The 19,492-nt window shown below is 38.8% G+C and overlaps 1 protein-coding gene across 19 annotated transcripts in view; it reads right to left on the bottom strand.

Moving 5' to 3' along the window:
* Nucleotides 1–9,757, bottom strand: part of BMAL2 (basic helix-loop-helix ARNT like 2) — a 42,711-nt gene extending 32,954 nt beyond the window's left edge. For 13 of the 19 annotated variants that reach the window (XR_008466347.1, XR_008466361.1, XR_008466353.1 and 10 more), the window contains exons 1-3: nucleotides 9,555–9,757; nucleotides 6,915–6,986; nucleotides 820–967 (exon numbers count right to left, since the gene is read on the bottom strand). Coding sequence is in view for 11 of the 19 variants with exons in the window: in XM_054200980.1 (XP_054056955.1) it covers nucleotides 820–967; nucleotides 6,915–6,986; nucleotides 9,555–9,615 (281 nt within the window). In the remaining 8 variants the exon portion in view is untranslated. Of the gene's footprint in view, nucleotides 1–819; nucleotides 968–6,914; nucleotides 6,987–9,505 lie in introns of all 19 variants that reach the window. The other 6 variants (XM_054200953.1, XM_054200923.1, XM_054200916.1 and 3 more) reach the window with 6 other exon arrangements.
* Between the last annotated feature and the right edge of the window lie 9,735 nt (nucleotides 9,758–19,492).

Here is a 19,492-nt window from a genome sequence, read left to right on the forward strand (position 1 = left end):
AAAGAGAACTGCCTTAATAATCACAAACATATGTAAATTTCCTACCTCCGCTTTTTTAAACATGGATTTTCCACACTAGTTTAGAGATACTTGTAATGCATTAGATCTGCAGCCTGACCTGTGTCCCTTATTTCTGGCTGATTAACATAGCTTTGAATAGATCACTTTAAGAAAAAAAATTTTCTATGTAAATGATTTTTTGGTTAACTGGCATCTGTTTGGCAGTTATAAAACAGGAGAAAACAGTCGACAGTATCATCTCAATAAAGTATGACCCACTTTAAAAGACTAAGTACTACTGTAGGATAGTGCTCATTTTTAGGTCACAGGTCTCTCTGGACATTAAAGTAAATGGCTGCCCTAGTCGATGAAGAAGCAGTTCTGATTCTGCAGTTCTAGATCAAAGAGCTTAACTAGTAATCTTGTTTCACACTCTAAGGTGATACTCTACTGTGCACTTGTGAGGCTTCAAGCAACTTAATGACAATTTGCTGCAAGGAGAACTTGCCTTTACTAGCAGTCAAAGAAGAAGAAAAAAAACAAAAGAGAGAATTAGGATTGAAATTTCAGCATTAGAGACATATTACCCAGACACTTTAGGCCAGGAAACGGCATTATAGAATCCTACATATATCCCTTAAATTTAAGGATTATTTTTTCTATTTTTAATAACACAGGACTGTCAAAGAATGCATTTGGAAGAAACCATAATAAATAATGGTAATAAATAAAGGAAAGAGGATTAGTTACCATGTTGCATAAATAACAGATGAATGTCTAAAATTTATGTTGAGACACATACAGAATCAATTTACTTACTGGTTATCAGAATCACTTCCTTTGCGCTTCCTTGGAATCTCAGCCACAGAAACATTGAAAGAAGTGGTGGTAGCAGGCTTAGTCATTGTATTCATGAGGCTGGGGACTCCAGAAGCAATGCATGGGTTTCCATCTGTTGAGAAATTATCTGTGAATAAGAAAAAATTGCTCAGTATCCAGTATGATCTATATCATCGTGTATCCGTTCTGATCGTCATTTGGAAAAAAGAAATTGTCTGTGGGTGCCCTCTATGCCTCTGACACAAGAGACGTAAAGGTTCCACTGCTACAACCTAAGCACAGAAAAGAGTATACTGTCTTCCCACGGTGCTGTAATGATCTCATTGACCCAATCAACACACCAATGCAATATAAAGCACAGCTATTCTCGTCCTCACACAACCTTAGCAGATTATACACCTCAAACATCCTGATGTAAAAATCACAAAACGTAGGATTAGCTAGCAGACCAAAAACTGTGACTAACAGTAAATTCAGCTTAAAAACCATGTTTTTAAACTGAAAAAACGTATTTTTTAAAACAAGCTGGATATCTAAAAACTGAAAGTTTTCCATAACTATGTTTCTGACATAAAATCTACAATTACACATAACGTCACTCATGTAAATTGGAAGAGTCTTGAAAGCTTGACAAGTTCTACCTTAAAGCTCCCTTCACAATCCTCCTCCCAGGAAAAACTGCTTTGTTTCTGGGAGGGACAGAAGAAAGTCACAAACCAAAATAATCGTAGCAACCTACTGGGAAAGGAAAACTATCTCCAGAAATCTCATCGCTATTACACTTTTCTTCTATGCAAAGCTATCACAAAGAATCACCCAGCTGATGTTGAGGTAAATAATCAGAATTAACTCTGTTTCAGCAAATCAGCAGTCTCTCCTTCAGGCTTCCTGTCCTAGTGAGGAAAGTATCCTATGTGATACATCCAGAAACAATATAAGAGTTAAGTCCACAAAGGGACAGATGAGGGATTAAAAGATGTCATTTAAGGAAGTGAGCATCTCCTACTCTTAGCAGTAGGCAAAACCCAAGATGGGTATTTTCAAAATCCAGCAGGAAGAAAAACTGGATACTTTATTGTGAGCTATTTTCTTTTTTTTGTTAGCATCTGTGTTGTCTGTAAATGATAGGTAAAAGTGTGCAAAAAGAACAACATGCAGTGTGTGTTTTTTTCTTCTTAGGTGTATGCACATCTCACACCAGAAAAATTGCCTCCTAGGTTCTCATTTTCTGTTGGAATATTACTCTGGAGAGTTAAATGAAAATAGGCTAATACTTGAACAACAGCTTGCCTGGTCTTCCACTAATCCTCTCTCTACCAAGTCAGACTACACAGAGTCAGCCCTCGTTTCATTGTAGAAAGCTCTTTAACTCATTAAGTCACAAAGGAAGTTCCAAAAAAAGAGGTGGAAACTCAAAGGATCAATAAATACTTGACAAATAAGTAACAACCTTTGGGCACCAGCAACAGAAAGAAAATTTGGCTACTTCAAATACACAACATATTCAAATTAGGCATATTAAAAATATATTAAAAGAAATGACATCATAAATACAGGGGCACAAATGGTAGATGTTTGTAACATTTTTGTGATTAATCATCACTTCATAATAGTCTCATTTTATATTTCTACTACAAATTCTTGCAATTATTAAGTAAAAAAACTCCAACTTAACAATTCCAACGGAACCCTTTATTTATAAACAGTAGTTTTAATTCACTTAGGTAATAGCAATCTATAATTACTAGATTAAGTTATTGAAGTATAATCACACTTCATGAATGAAAAGAGTACTTACTAAACAGAAACCTACATGTACCAAAGACAAGAATGCCTTTAGCACAACAGATCCTTTCGTCCTGGAACAAAGCAGGACAGAACAGACCCACTGACCTAAATACTCCTTTGCACACAGATGGCCTGCCTGCTTTCTAAACCACTTCCCTTTAAAGAAACGAAATGCATCACTTACAGCTTTTCCAATTTATCTTTCATATTATCAAAATAACTACTATTTTTTCATCACACACAAACAACAAATTCTGAATACTGCACTTATCTCCTCTACTTTTCCTAACAACACCCTTTTCCCTTTTTAACTAAGAAAACCAAAAATGTTTAGACTCTCGGCACAATGACCTTTTAAGAACTTCTACAGTACAATTTTTAGGTGATAAATTGAATCCTAAATACTATCACTGTGACAAACTAAATGTCATGTTAAATGCCATCTAATTAGATGCCAGTAAGATAGCTGGTTGATCCTAGACAAAAATACAAGGTTAAGAATCTGTATTGATCCCTGATGTGTACAGTATGCAGCACATATTCTTTGCATGTATTTTTTAAGACTCCCAAAAAAACCCACCCAAACCAACCCCAAAAAAAACCAAAAATAATGCTAAAGAAAACAAATAGGGAAATTAATTTAAAGCTTCAGAACTACCTATTATTTGGAATTGAACAGACACAAACAAGTCTTTTTAATATCTACTACTTACTGAACAAGAAGCAGACAGAAACAGTTCATAAAGCTAAGTCAGCTTTGAGAAGTCAGTAAGAGCACTTCAAAATAATCTCTTAGGGCTTTATAATAGCTATCACTATGATACTAGGTGATTGCAAGGTGCTTACTCTCTCCCTGAGGAGTGTCTTAACCTTGTATAGTCTGTGATAAAAGATTTCTTTACTTCTCTGGCTATACCGCTTTGGGAGTGCCAGATAAAGGATTTAAAAATCTTTGGGTTCACAAACAGAATGAGCTAGAATGGACCCCAATAGCCAGGGTGTGCTTCTATGACAGGAAAAAGCTGGATTCTTACCTTTCGTTTGTGCACCTGGCTGAATTTCTTATATTTTCAATTTCTGTGAACGTTTTCATACCACTAATATCAAAACCAACATCCCTAAGAACATATGAAGCAAAACTAGATGTTTCCCAATTTCATAGCACTCTTGCTTCATGAAAAATAATATCCAGAAAGACCATTCTTTATTACAAATTTATTTTCCTGGAAAACCTAAATCATTAGTCAATTTTTAAACCACTAGAAATCGTAGTTTAAATAGAACTAGAGCTATTTTGTTTTACCACCCCAAAGGCTGTTAAGTACACTAGTCTGATTTGCAAGTCAAATAAAATTCCAATTGAGAAATGATACTCTGTTATCATATTATTGTTCATTTCAAAGTTTTGCTAACGCTCTGCCATACAGATAACCAAATTTTAATGGAAGTGAATACTTCCTCAAATACATATGTCTATTTATGATCTATGTTTGGCTCTCAGCATTAAGCATACATGCTTATCTATATTAAAAATTAGAAGTATTTTAAGTATATTGTGCACATCAGGATGGATGAAAGTAATACTGAAAAAAAACTCCACTGTAACCATTCTCTCTATGAAAGAGCAAAGACCATCCAAACATTACAAACACATCATATGAAAAATAGCTCATTCCCAGTAAGTGTATCAGAAATAAAAAACTATTATTTTAACGCTAACTTTAGTATATTTCATAATAAGGCAAACAAAGTACTTAAGGAAAGGTTATCAATATATACACAGTTCTCATCACATCAACACAGAAGACCATACCCTACTGAACTACAATCTCTCTCACGTTTTTCTACAAGAAAAAAAATTTAAAAATTTACAGTCCCCAAGGAGGTTGGCAAGGAAGTGAACAACTGCAAATAAGCTACAGGAAAATACCTTTTAGGGGTGGGATATGAAAAAGACATATGAAATCAATGTTTAGCAAAGGTTCTGTATTCATCACATGCAATGCATTAAGAAACAAGGCTTGGGAGACTCTGTATTTTTCCAATTACTGACAATATTTTCTAAACACATGCCACATTCCTAAGCTATTTTCTCTACTAACAGTTTTAAGGTTTTTAGTTCCTAAACAAACACAATCTATTAGAAAAGGCTTATGGCCAAGCTCCACCAGCCATAAAAGGTGAGATTCATCTGAACAAATAAAGATGTCCACATTTGAACTAGCCATTCTAGTCCCTCTTGGAAGGAAGAAGATATTTCTAGGGTGATTCATCTCAACCTAAAATAGCTTTCTAGAGTTGGCTAGATTAAACACAACATTTTTAGGGTGATTCATTGCAATTTAAAATAGATTCCTACAGTTGGTTAGATGAAACACAGTCCAAGAGTGCCCACCTCTATTATATAATTATACAAAGACCAAAGTAACTACCTCAGACTTGGATATCTGCTCTGTAGACATCTAAAGATAAGAGAGATGCATCCCACCCAAGGTGACTCTAGAACTACCATGCAATTCTTAAATTATAACAGCCACAGACAGCATCTGTTTGTGTCACGTGCAAAAAGTTTAAGTCAAGGACAGTCTTTCAAAATTACTGCCTTAATTATCCACTACCACCTCATGACCCGCTCACCCCTCTGTGAAAGGTTAGCTTTTCTGGCTAGGTTTACTCCTCGTAGGCTTTCCTAAAAATATTATTTTGGTACTAAAACATTATTTTGACTTTTTAGAATCATCAAAAGGAAATCATCCAAGATAGGCAGAAGCACTCCAAAAATCAGCAGAAAAATACAAGTCATGTAGGTATTAATAAATTAATAAAAAAGCCGTCAGCCCTCATTTAGCCAATTTAAAAAAGAACATCTAAATCCATCTATGGGGATATTACAGTAAAACACACTTGAAATAAAATGTCAGTGAATAAGTACATTTATAAAACTTACAGGTGGCACTCTTCATAGTCTGTGAATAAATGTACACAGCAGACTTGGAGAAATGTTGCAGCTCTGCAGCTGCTTAAGTTAACAATGTGGTAACACTGGCATAACCTTTCTAAGAATAAGAAGGCACTTTCAATCTGGGTTCCTATTTTGAAACACTTTCTGGCAGAGGGAAAGGAGAAGAAAGAAACTGCTCTGAATTGAAATTTCTAAGACCACAAATGCCACAGACTATTAAAATGGGTATATTTTCCAAATGTATGTTCCTGACATGCACAAAAACCTTTAGCTTTGCCAAGTTTAAAGAAGAAAAAATTACATTAAAGTGACTGCAGTTAAAGTGGCAAATAAGGGTTCTTCAGTCTAACTAGATGAGCTATTAAAATTGAAATCTACTCACGCAAGCCATTACGCTATGTCTATAGCGATAAATACAATGTCCATAACAGCAACAGGTCAGCAGGGAGAAGCAGCCGGCGCAGAAGCCCCTGTTTCTGATTTGTAAGTAGTTCAGGGAGCTTACACTAAATCACATTTAGTCTGGTTCACTGGGCCAAAAATCCTTACAATGCATATGTTTTAAAGCTGTCTGAGAACAAACCACTGGTTCAGTCCCTTATGTTTGGAGTATGTTTGGTATGTGCCTGGAGTAGAACTAACCTTGCTATACAGTAAAATTCTAGTTTAGTTTCTTCTGAAAGGAGTCCAGTTCATTTACACCAAAACTGCTCTGCAAACCAAACCAATGAGCAGTAAGTAGGGATGATGGGATTCAATTCAAACCAATGCTATTGCTCTGAACCAAAACGCAAATGTGCGCACAGCCTCTGAGTACTTACCTGACTTCAGGGTCTCAGTCTGAAGTCCTTATGAGTGCAGTTAGACAAAGAAGCAGAGATACACACACACACAACCTAAATTTTCTAAACTGAGGCGCGCACACACACACACAAATCCAGGCACACAAGCAACCTAAATTTTCTAAACTGAGGCGCACACACACACACACAAATCCAGGCACACAAGCAACCTAAATTTTCTAAACTGAGGTACTACTCAAGATGTTAAGTTGGATTCTTAAGTTTTATTACAACTGAGAAGCTGATTTTTTTTTTTTTAAGATATAAGATGTCTCTGATTACCTAAGCAATTACAGATATATCTGTCTATACATGCAGCACACACACAGGATAGCTATTCAGTCAAATAATTTCAAATAACTCTGTCACATACATTGCTTTATTTTACTATGGAGTTATTTTTCTAAAATTATTTTAATGAATTCTTACTGCAGATTTTCATTAGACAATGAAAAAACTATACCTATATCCTACATACATACAGTACTGTATGAAGAAAAAAGTTCCAGATGCTGTGATATGCATCACTTTACAGGTCCTGCAGATCTGAACACCTATAAAAGAACCAACCATATTTTCTAAATAGGAGTTAGAGTTGCATTAAATATTCTTTTCATTTATTTATTTCAGAGCTTCAAAATAGACCACGAAAAGCATCTTCAGGCTAGTTACAGCAAGTCTAGCATCCAGATCACAGCCCACAGTATACTCTCATTGAAAGCTGGGGAGACAATTTTCGTCGGGGTTAAGTTGTGAAAGAGCAGAAATGTACTGTCAAAACAGTTTTTCTCCACTAAATTTTATAAGCCTGCATAAAAAAGGAGCAAGATACAGAGACTTCAGTAACGAAACCATCTTATGAACAACGCTATACAGAGAATAAACTCTTATAGGTTAAGACCAATCCAATGTACTTTTGTATTTGTTTTTAATATCACAAAATGACAGAAAAAAAATCATAATATCCTGAACTACAGAAATTTAGATCAAACATTAACACAGGCAATTGATTACTTTCTGTATCTATTTTTATTTATTTTCACCACTCAGAAGAAAGTAGTCAAGAATCACAACTTGCCAATTAAATAACACATTTACTTAATAGATTTCAAACACCAAGTACCTATTAGCGTATTAAAAAGTATGACTGTAACTAGCTAATGAAAAGATACTACACAAGCCCTTGAAAGGCTACCCTGCTTTCCCAGTCACTTTCAGGCTCAAACCAGGTCGCTGATAGAAATCGAGAGTCTCGTATAACGTAGTTCATCACTGGAAAAAAAAATAAATACTTCTCCAATCACACACCGCTAAAGGAATGGAGGGCAGCTGTTTTCTTGTAAGTTTTTGATTCATATTATTGTAAAATGCGGATTCCTGTCAAATCAGCTGCAGAACTTCATGGTTTTAGCTGGCCTTGGAGTCTACACAGAGAATTTTCAAGAGTATTCACAATGATTCCCTTCCCACAATCACCCACCAAATTATTTCTTCTTACAATGACTTTGATTCTTAGCTGGTATGAACTGTCCAGTTTAGAGTTTGTTTTTCAGAATGTGCACGTGTATCGACAATAATGTGTACACTCAAGTGAAAAAAAAAGCTACTAAGTAGCTAACCTTAGCGTGGACCTATTCCACAAAAATTAAGATACTTTTATCTTTAAAAAGAATGATTAATAGAAAGACCGTTCCTTCAAAATCTGTTAGAGGAGTAGGTATAGACATAGGTAACTAAAGAAACCAGGAACGGAGGGTTCTTTCACAGTAAAACATGAAAGCCTATGGTTCATTGTTTTCCCAAATCTATTTGTCAATGCAAATGTCTTCATATTTGGGGTTTTCTAAAATCTGATTATTTACTTTCCTTACTGTATGTAAATGATATAGAAACAATAAATCTTTGTTTTAAACAATTTAACAGACTGCAAAAATTCTATAAAAAAAAACACCAAAACCCCACTTTGTTTTCAAACACTAGATTACTTGCTACAAAATTATACCAGTATTTAAGCAATCAAGCAGCAGAGACAGAAAAATGCCAATTATTCTAGACAACCAGGATCCCCATATACATTAAATCACGCATAACCCAACACATGTTTAGAAAACAACTACTAAACCTAGAAGCATTGGTGTTAACTAAACAGAACTGCAATGATGACTTAGGAAAGATTTGCTCACTTCTGTTTTTCAAAAGCCCCTGCAAAACACTTCTTTCTCCTCGGAGAGGGGAAGCAACACACTTGTTTCAAAGCAGGAGGAGCATAAACAGCTGCTGGTGGTTTACAACCAGCCATGTTTTAGTACCAGAAACTTATGATTAAGAACAAGGAAGGAACATCAAACCTTGGTCAGCACACAAGCGTGGGCATGCACGTACACACACAGAAGCCAAAATTACTATAACTAAAATTATGTTTACCTACAAAAAAAAAATCACACTAGTCTAACAGAAACATATAAAACGACTAAGTGTACATCAGAAACAGTATGCTATATACTAAGTTAAATAATCAAAAATATTTTAGCCCACATCACATCCGTATGATGATACATCTATAACAGGAATAAGCAGATGCACAGAGCACATTACTCTCGGGATTTCTCTGTGTAAGCGCACAACATAACTTATATTGTTGCATTCGGTTGCATTCTCCCCTGTGTACCTTTCCTGAACTTCCGTTAGAGAAATGAGCTAGCTGCGTGCAGGTCACGCTTTGGGCCGGCGTGCGTGCAGACAACAAAGCGAATTCATAAAAATAAACAAACCGAGCACCACAGAGCGATACCGGGAACACGACTAGAGCGAAGTGCCCTCACAGAAAGGCTCTGTACCCCACGGGCTGCCGCGCACAGCCCGGAGACGCTCACCCCTACCCCTGTCCCACAGGCAGCAGCCTCACAACAGTCGCGCAGGGCTCGCTCGTGCCACAGCACGGAGGGAGACAGGGAGACAGACAGACAGACAGACAGACACAACCCAACGCACCCCACCCGTACCCGCGATCGCCCCCCACACGCAGTGCAAGGCCCCACCCAACAGCCGTCACAGCGGGGCTGGGGGCACTCACCCGCCCGCCAGCCGTTCAACGGCTGCCCCGCAACGGCCCTCGCTCCCACCTTCAGCGGCCCGCCGCTCCTCCTCGGCCCCCTCGGCGCTCCCCGCTCCTGCCTCGGCCATGGCGGGCGGCCCGTGCCCCGCTCCACAGCGCCCCCGGCACCGGCGGCATGCAGGAGGTGAACTAAGGTGAGGGGAAACCCGTCCTGCCGGCCCGGGGGAGGACTCACAGGCACCCCGACAACCCTCCTCCCCACCTTCCCCCCTATCCCTGGCACCGCCTCAGCAGCGACACCACCCCCCCCGCCCAGCCGGCGCCCTGGCCGGCGAGTGGCTTCTCGCGAGATTTCGAGCGGTTCGCGAGCCGGCGCCCGGCGGCGGCGGGTGAGGGGTAGCGGGGTGGCCGCTTGCCCTCTCTGCTGCGCCTCAGGCCGGCGGCCCTTCCCTCATCCCCAAAGAGAAGAGGGCTGGAAGCGAAGGCTGGGTGGTGGCTGGTGCCGTCCGCGCCTCCCTCATCTAGAGCTCTTCAGACCCGCGAGGGTAGTCGTGGCAGTTGGGCAGGCCACCACGCACCAGCCGCGTTGAGTATATATGGCAGCAGTGCTCCCTTCTGGCATACTGGAGAGCCAGGGTAGGCGTGGGCCACTTCTGACCTTTGCAGTATGGGGGGAAAATCCCGAAATCGCTTTGCCTTGGCCTGTGTACCCATTACATTTTCAGGCTACTGTACAGAGGATACCCCGTCTGAGGAAAAATCAGGACCTTGGAATAATTTTGGTTGTGGAAAACCTCTGTGGGTTATCTGGACCAGTATGTGGTCAGAGCAGGGCAGAGAACAGTCACACGTCGGTAAAAGGTAGCATAAAAATAGGGTTAACTTTTACCAGTATATTAAATTGTGTTCGTAGACCTGGATTACACTAGATGCTGAAGTTGTAGTTTAAGTGGTTGAGTCGCCATCCCTGGAGAAGACACAGGTGTGGCACTTAGGGACGTGGTTTAGTGGTAGACTTGGCAGCATTAGGCGTATGGTTGGACTCGATGATCTTAAAGGACCAGGAGCACACTTTTGAAGTTAATTTACCCATCATCCTCACCGTGCTTTTCTTCACACCCTGGAGCAGTCTTGGTGTGTGCGAAGTGTATTGCTTTTGCATGAAGACCTCAAGATGCACTCGTAAGAGCTTAATGTGCTCTAGCTGTTAACAGGCATCCACTCCACAAGACCCTACTAGATCTAATCTGAAATGAAACCTCTAAAACATGTACAGTATGGGTGTTAAGACCTCCGCAATGCCTGTTCCACTTGACAGAACCGCTCTTGCTGTCCTGCCTTCCTTGTTAACATTGATGTAGCCTACTTGCTCAGTTCCAGTTGTAGGTGTGGCAGAATAGGCTCTTGTCTAGGAGTCACGCATCCTTACCGGTGCCATCTTCATGGCTGTGCTTGCGCCACTGAGCTCAGGTTTGAGGGAACCTGCATGTATAGTGCAGCTGGTATTGCTCACCAGTAAGGCTGGATCCAGATGGTTACCTGTGTGAAGGAAGCTATTTTTGCAGGTGAACTGTTCAGTGTGCTTTCAGAGCTTCTGTCTGTTATTAGTGGGGTTCCTTTGGAACTAACAAAACTAAGTGTAATACTTTGCAAAGTATATTACGTTCTTTTGTCATCTGCTCTAGTGGTTAATATCTAATTTGTTAAAATGTATATCTTTGAGCTGCAGAGAAGTGATTGCTTATTCAGATCTGGAGGCATAACATTACTCTTAAGATAAAAAGAAAAACATCCTTTGCTAAAGTGAAAAAGGAAGTGTGACTATACAAAAAAGATCCACTTGGTTTTAACAATAGCAAAAATATTATTTACATAAATATTTTCATCATTGACTACATTATGCTGAGGGGAAGTATATGTGTGTGAATGCCAATTATCTGTCTAGGTCAAAGGAAGTTGCAAGCATGTTGCAACTTAAGGAAGTTAAGATAAACCTATCGGTTATGAAATTGCTCTTACAGAAATAAATTGTTTGAAAGATAGTGTTCTGAAACGCTATTTTCTTCAAGAGGATAGTTACATGCATCCAAATCATGAGGCTGGAGCTGTAGAAACAGTGCAGAGAGAGTCTTGTAGCAATATTTATAAGCACCTTGATGGCAAGACTACAGGTGATTATGATTATTTATAAAATTACAAGAAATTATTTACTGTTGACTCTCTTAAAGAAAGCCATTTTTTTTCCCTTCAAAGTTAAGGAATTTCTGAAGTCCTGCTAAAGATTCTTACTATAGCTTGATATACCTGCACAAAAAAGCCATGTGTTTAAAACAGCTGTTTCTGTGTCTGTTTTCTATGTGTAGGAAAGTTAATATTTTATCTTTGGAAAGCTAATAGCTTGAAACAGAAGTCTCATCAAATCTTTGCCTCTCTGCTTCCATCATCCCATCTAAGACAGCAGTTCAGTATTTTCTTTCTTTTCATTATGTATAAACATGCATGTCTGCCAAAACACCTTAAAAAACTTGAGAAAGTAAATCCTCACAAAATGACATGGGCAAAATCTATTTGAACACCTAGATTTTAATGTAATGTCGTGGAAAATAGTAACTTGCCTAGTCAAAGATACAGCTGGGGAAAAAAACCAAACAACACAACAACATAAAGATGTGTTTCATTCATAGATTTTTGAAATTTAGGCAAAATTTAGTTGCCTAAACTCCAAACTATAATCTTGGGAACAGTTACTCAGATGCAGTCCTGAACTCCATCTGTGCTATCTTTTATACTTTGAAGCTCCCAACACATTTCACGTTCGACATGGAAACAGCCCATCTGTATGGGAGTGGGCAGATCCGCATCTTGCCCATAGCTAAGCCCAAGGGTTACACTAGGCATGTGGAAGGGCAGAGTGGGTGAACAGCTCTAACAGAATGTGCTTCCCTGGCTAGGTAAGCGTGGGTGCCAGCTACTATGACATTCTCAATGCACATTTTTTCATAAGGTACTTTTTTCCCCTTGCAAATCCAACTTTCATCTCAGAACTTTGTTACATGTAAACCCACAGTTACTATTGCAGTGATTTATATGTTCCATCATGCTGGGTTCAGATGATCTTACAGAATTTGTATTGGAGAAAAGCAATTACAGACCACTTTTGCCCTACATGAAATAAAAAGCAGTAGGAAGAGCTAAAAAACAGGAGTTAGACAGTGTTGCCATCTTTGAGAATATTATTAATACAGATTTTTTTTATTCATATACTACAGCTGATACTGAAAAAAAATGCCAAGAACTTGTTCATAGGAGCCGTAAGTGTCATGTTTGACCCTACTAAAATACTCTTTTGCCCAAGTTTTGAAGCTAGAAGCTCCCTCCTCTAGGTTTGCATCGTCAGTGGACACCCAAATGTTAAGGAGATTTCAGAAGAGTGAGTCAGTCACACCATTGACTGAAAATCTTAGAGACTCAGTAACCACAGAAAGTTTAAGATGGCCGTTGTTATAAAGTTCAATGAGCTAAAGATTTAAATAGTTCCAGAAAACTGTTTTAACAAACTTAATAGCTTAACAGCTATTAAACATAAACTCTCTCCATATGGGAACATTCAATGAGGACATTCAAAATGCAGTAGTTGCTTTTTTTTAAAACTGACTCACTTGAAACAGAGTACCTTATTCACATTTTTTTCATATTTAATATTTTTTGTGCAGCAGTAGAAATACTTGTAATTCAATGCAGAAATCTTCGGCACTTTATGATATGTCTATGTCAGAATATCAGATCAATCTCTTAGCAATATTTCTGCCTGTCGTGTTTTCTTCTGTGTGTTTCTCATCCATGGTCAACGTCACATCTCCTGGCACTTAGAGGGTTCTTATAAACATAATGCACTGCCAATTCATTAACACAGATTTCAAACATCATTTATTATACTTGTTTCTTATTCAAAGGTGAAGATGGGTCTCTTCATTGAATGTGTAATACATTTCATATATGACAGTAACTCGTGTTTATAGCATATAGTTAGCCTTGAGTTTTGGCAGAGTAGGATCCCAATTTATGTAAGGCACTGATTTTGAGTAGGCCATACTTGATATTTTTGTCCCGTTTATAGGTGAGCACTTTCACTTGAGTAGCTTTTAGCTATAAAATAGAGAACAGAATGCTTTATGTAAGCAATGGGTAGCCTCTTTTTTCCAAACAACTTACACAACTTGCTAAAGGGGTAAAAATAACGGTCAAACCTCAGAGCAGTTAAATGATAGGCCGAGACTGAGCAGTTAAAGAAAGGTGTCTGTATTATTACTCCTTTTTCTTTTCTGTAAACAATTAATGACATCCAAAGCATAGTGTGTCTTAGCTGTTACACAGGACATGAAGAGCACCCAGTTAGCGTTTCTCTGAGACACCATCCTGAACAGGATGCAAATTTCTTTGTGTATTTGCAGGGACCAACCTAGCTCCATGCTTAAGAGACCTAATTCAGAAGCTGAGAGTGACTGGACAAAAGCACTCTCCTCTGAGGGAACACTGAGAGGTCAATTATGTTATTAGAGTGACTTGTATTGCTTCACATAAAAACATACTTAGGTGACTGCTTAGGGCAAGCAGCTAACTTTTTTCTACTGAAATTTTATAGCAGTAAACTGAAGTTACTCAACATACCTGTAAATACAAATGCAGATTTTTCACAGACTCCTCTTCCAGAACACAGGTGTTTATGGTTTCCCCTCAGACCTCAGTATTACGTGTCTCAAAGTAACATAAAGAACAGTATCTGGTGTCGTGAACAGACTAGCTAGTTAGAAGAATGAACACCATTTTAAAACCCATCTGTTTTAGTCTGTGGTTTGTGCTTGAAGGTCATTGGATTACTTTTAAGGGCATCACAAGCAATTTCTTGACTTTGCTATAAATTCCGTGTCTGTGCATTAGCAATATCTACTATCATTTTAAAGCAAAAGTTCTTCCCCAAATCAGGAGAGCCTTTTGCTTCAAAAATTATATAAATGGCATAACTATACTCTAACCAGCCTATTAAAAAAAAAAAAAGCCCTTTAAAGTTATTTCCACTCAATAATTTGTACGGAAGCCCTTATGAAAAAAAACAGCACAAAAGAATTCAGGCTTTGATAGCAACGGGCTGTGCTACGCTGGCACAATACAGCATGTGAAGTTGTATGGATTATGCAGTATGTTAGACTGGATTGTGACAGTGATACAGCATGGCCTTAAAGAGCTATGAATCACTGAAAAATTCCTTGCATGATGAAACAAATTTAACTTGAGAAGAGCTTTCAACTCCTACTTGCTCTCTCTCTAATATTGGAACATATTAGTATTGGAACAAGTAGGATGATCAGTTTACTTTGTGGTTTTCTAACAAAACAAGTCAAAAAATTAGCATTTTCTAAAGTGTCTTCACATGCTTGTAAAACTCTTACCTAAAAGTCACTGAATTTGATGGTGCCACTTTTGATTTAAAAACAAAATAAGCTTTAGTTTTTAAGTAGTCTTTTCATTCACGGCAGAATCTAGTTAATTTTCTGAATGCCTAACAAGAGCCTAATGTCTAATGTCTCTGCAAACCAGTATTGCTGTTACAAATCTCTGCGCAAGGATAAAGCTGTTTAGGGGGCTTGTTGAAATGAAAAGCAATTGAAATGTGCCCATGGTGCACAAGTGGCAGCCCTCAAGCTGAGTCCTACCTCTCTGGGATCATTGAGATCCCACCCAGTGCCTTTTCTGCTGTGGCCAGAAGAGAACAAAACCAGCTGTAAGGGCAGCATATCTCCAAGAAGGCAACATCTTTTCTTGGGTTTGCACACAGCCAATCTTTGAACTGCCAAGCTGCAGTTGTCTCATCCATCTTCCCTGCAAAGGTCCCAACAATACATTACATCACTGTCTGAAAGTCTGCTTGATTGAAGTAGACTTGTCACTCGCAGTACAGATTCCTGGTCTTTTCAACTGTCAGCAGCCTCATATTAAACAGGTGGTATAGGAACAATGCAAAGATGCAGAAATGTAAGCCACCTTAAACCCGTGCCGCTAAGTTGAGGCAGAATTAACTGAAAAGAGAAACCCAATGACTGTTGCACAGAGTGGGTCCCTAAGTATGTCTAATGTTACCCAGCAGAACTGTGCCAACTGAATGCATCACATTCATTGTTCACTGCCTGTGAACTTCACAAATCAAGAAGTCGTGCCAATCTGTCTGCTTCCTAGAATATGCAAAATCCATGCTAGGGCTCAATTACATACCACACTGTCAGAAGAAGGCATTTAAATAAATTGTACATTTTGCAAAGTTTCCTTGAGTCATAATATAATTTTGTTTATAAAAAAATAGGTAATATTTTCTTCTTTAATAGCAGAAGTACCATGCGAGTTTGTCACCACTGTACTTGAAGCCAAAAGGTATCATCTTCACGTACTGCTTTTTAACAAGTTAAATTGTATAGATAGTAAAATCTTTTTGTCTCATCTGTAAAGAACATAGAAGCATGACATCAGCGAACAGCTTGCTTTTGAGACCATACTTGTTCACTGCTTTCTTTGGGCTTTAGATAGGGATCTTTTGCTGATGTCAGTGGGAGCTGGATGAGACCTCAAAGGCAGCCTACTGGATTGAAAATCTTGAGATGCGTGTCTAGTTTGCCAGTGATTCATTCTGTCACGATGAGAAAGTCACTGAAGTTCTTATCTGATCATTTGTTATTAAATAGATATATTGAAGTCAGAAGTAGAAGGGAAATTAAGTGTCCAAGACTAGCAAAGCTATTGCAATCTTTTGAGTAAATCCTAACACTAGAGGTATATGTTCAAATCAGTGCTTCCATTTCAAGTCTCAAAGTTTTGTGGATGGCCGCATGTGCATGGACGTGGCCCAGGGGAGCATCTTGGCACCTGCTTCCCATTGAAGCTCCATTACCTTCCTATTCCAGCCCTTACATCCACATGGAGGGGCAGATTCTGCCTACATCCCTGGAAGGAAACAAGGTGTTACATAGACTTGGTGCGTATATTGCACTTGCTATCTGTAGCTGCCATCTCTCTTACAAAATGTGGAGCAGGGGCTGTGGTTACACTTTTACACAACAGCTTCAAGGTCACAGCGCTTACTCTGCTGATGAGCTTGCCCTTTCAACATCATTTAGTTTAGTGGGCAGGAAATGTAGAGGGGCGAGGGCAAAGATTTGGTGTTTGGAGGGGGGAAGGATGGGCAGCGATACCCAAAAGAGAAGGAACTGCTACCAATGGAAGGTGGACTGCCCAGGGACAGCACATATAGACAGCATGTACTCCTAGAGAAGAGAGAAGCAGCAGCAGATGGTGGTTCACTAGAAACAGATTAAAGCAGCTGGTATGGAAACAAGATGTGGCATCAAGGGTCGGTTCGAATCAGAAACAAACTGTTCCTAGCAGCGCTCTGACTTCATTGGGAAATGAGAAACCTGGGTTAATTTCCGTCCTCAGCATGAGAAGGTTCAAGCCTATGTGCCCCATTTCCCCAGAGAACAGTAACCTCCACGCTATCAAATAACCTGGAAAGAGGTGGTGGGAGAAATAGGAGGCGGTGAGATGAACTCTCTCTGTATGTGTAACGATTAATTTCCCCTCACACTGACTGTAGAAGCGTTCCTGCGCAGTGAAGTGTACAAATCGCAGTGACATTACTATTGACAGAGAGTAAGTTCATTGTATGATATTTACATTAACTCACCCTTCAACTGTCCCAATAGTTAACATTCCTGGTATCTTTCAGACAGCGACTTTTTTTAGGCAGAACTGGCATTCTGTGCAGCAGAAGCTAGCAGTCAGCATAGCTGAGAGGTTACATTCTACTGGCACCCGCATTTAAAACCTGCTTTCATCTTCGAAATTCAGCCATGGGATAGACATTTTAGAACCTCTGCGATATTTAAAATTTACATGCACAATAAATAAAATTACCTTAAAGCAGTACATTAAGCACCTCCTGAACTGCAAATATACCCGTGTCTAGTCCTAGAGCTGGGAACCGCTATTGTCATCACTCCCAACAGCAAGACAGAGAGACTGTTTTGAATACTCCTCCCTTCTCTTTCCATAGGAAGATTGTCAGAAAAGACCTTTTATTGTCCAAAGCATAATTGTTTTACATATGCAAGGCACACTTTGTACAAGAGTAAAGAAATAAGAAATGCACAACAAATACTTGCAGTATGTTTCATAAACACTAAACTATATAATATTTAAAAGGGGTTGATTTAAAACCAAAAGTATTTCTGCACATGCTGAAGTCAGCTTTTATATTTGCCATTAAAGTGCTGTATTTTTGAGGAATACTGAATTTTGTAGTGCAAGGAGATAAGGAACTAAGCCTGCATTTTCTTATGATACGGAGCTCTGAGATATAATCTATGGTTACTGGAAGAAAAGCGCAATCCCATTAATCAGAATTTGTAAAATTCTGTTAAAATGGTATCATTTACTGAAAGCAGCAATTCTAAAGTGGAGGGAGGGCTGTTATTCACTGGAGGGCTCCAGAGAAGGCCAGTCACCAGCTTCTAGGCTCCTCTTTGCTTTCAGCTGCTCAACTCTGTAATAATTTTTTTTACATGACCATTTCACAACTGCATCTGCTGCCACTGCTCTAAACTCAGCAAGGAACAGGGAATAGTGAAGCAAAGGACACAACTGCCTGTGAAAGCTTTTTTGAACAAATTATGGCCTACAGGGAAGAAGATAAGTCTCTGTGTGAAGAGCAATAACCATTTTAGAAGTAGCTTCATGTGACCGCAGTTGGTACAAGGTGAGCAATTTTTGCTATCTCTACTTTCTGATTGAGGGTAGCAACACTGGAGTTTTTACCATCTGTGGAATTTGAAATGAGAATACACAAAATAGTGTTTCAATTCCTTAGATGTCTCCTATTCTGGAAGATAAACAAATCTAGTACACTGGTGTGAAAAAAAAACCCAAAACATCAACTTTACAAAAAGAATGCTACTTTTATTTTCAAATGCTGTAAAAAGCCTCATATAAATTTTTATAATGCTTCTATGTAACTTTCCCAACCACAACTAATGAAACAGTCTAGGAAAAATATAGCAGTTGCCATTTCGACTCCAAGAACAAGCTGCTGTAATATATCAACATTAAAAGAACAAGGTACAGTATGTTACAACGCTTGTAATTGCTCATATTATTGAAAAAGTGAGAGCACTTCCTAAGCATTAGAGTATAACCGGGCTAAACTGCAGTATTCCCTACTTGCTGTTGCAGACGAGGAAAGTCACCTCTTCAGAAGTAGCCGACAACACCCTTTGTACTGCTTATGCCCATTTGTCTTAGTAGTGTGGAGAGCTGTCAGCAAGCCCCTTTGCACTTAGGTGAATTCACCCATGTCAGATGCTATTATTCCATACTGTATCCAACGGCTCAGGTGTTTAACAATTGACCTATAAAAATAACACTTATATAACTCTCCAGCAAGGCAAATTTAACAGTGCAAATGCAGTATCAACAATATTTGATTTCTGAATGCTGGCAATTTTTTGCGTCCTTTTGCACATGAGACAACCTCTCCTGATGTCCTGTGTCTAAGGCCACTCACTCACGCTGATTGGAGATGGAACAAAGTGCAAAAGCTCAGCTGTGTTTCCCAATCCAAGCTTCGTCCCCAGTTCCAGGGTATTCAGATCCAGAATTTGGATTCAGGCTCACCACTTCCATCTATGCACTCAAGTTTTCCTGCTGGAATAGGTTAACTTCCCAGCAAACCTCTGATAACAATTTGCATGCACAATTCCACATTTTAACAAAAGTTAACAAAACATACTCCCAGAAAATAAATTTTCACATGGTTGCAATCATCAAGCCATTTCAGGATCTTTGGTACTCCAAGAATAAGAAAAATAAATGGCACAGTGACAAACATTGCCAAAGGAAAAAACACAACCTGCCAAAGGAATATGACAACAAAACAAAAGATATGTTGCACTTCCATTTTTTGAA

The sequence above is a fragment of the Rissa tridactyla genome, chromosome 1, assembly GCF_028500815.1.
Source record: "Rissa tridactyla isolate bRisTri1 chromosome 1, bRisTri1.patW.cur.20221130, whole genome shotgun sequence".
Classification (NCBI taxonomy): Eukaryota; Metazoa; Chordata; class Aves; order Charadriiformes; family Laridae; genus Rissa; species Rissa tridactyla.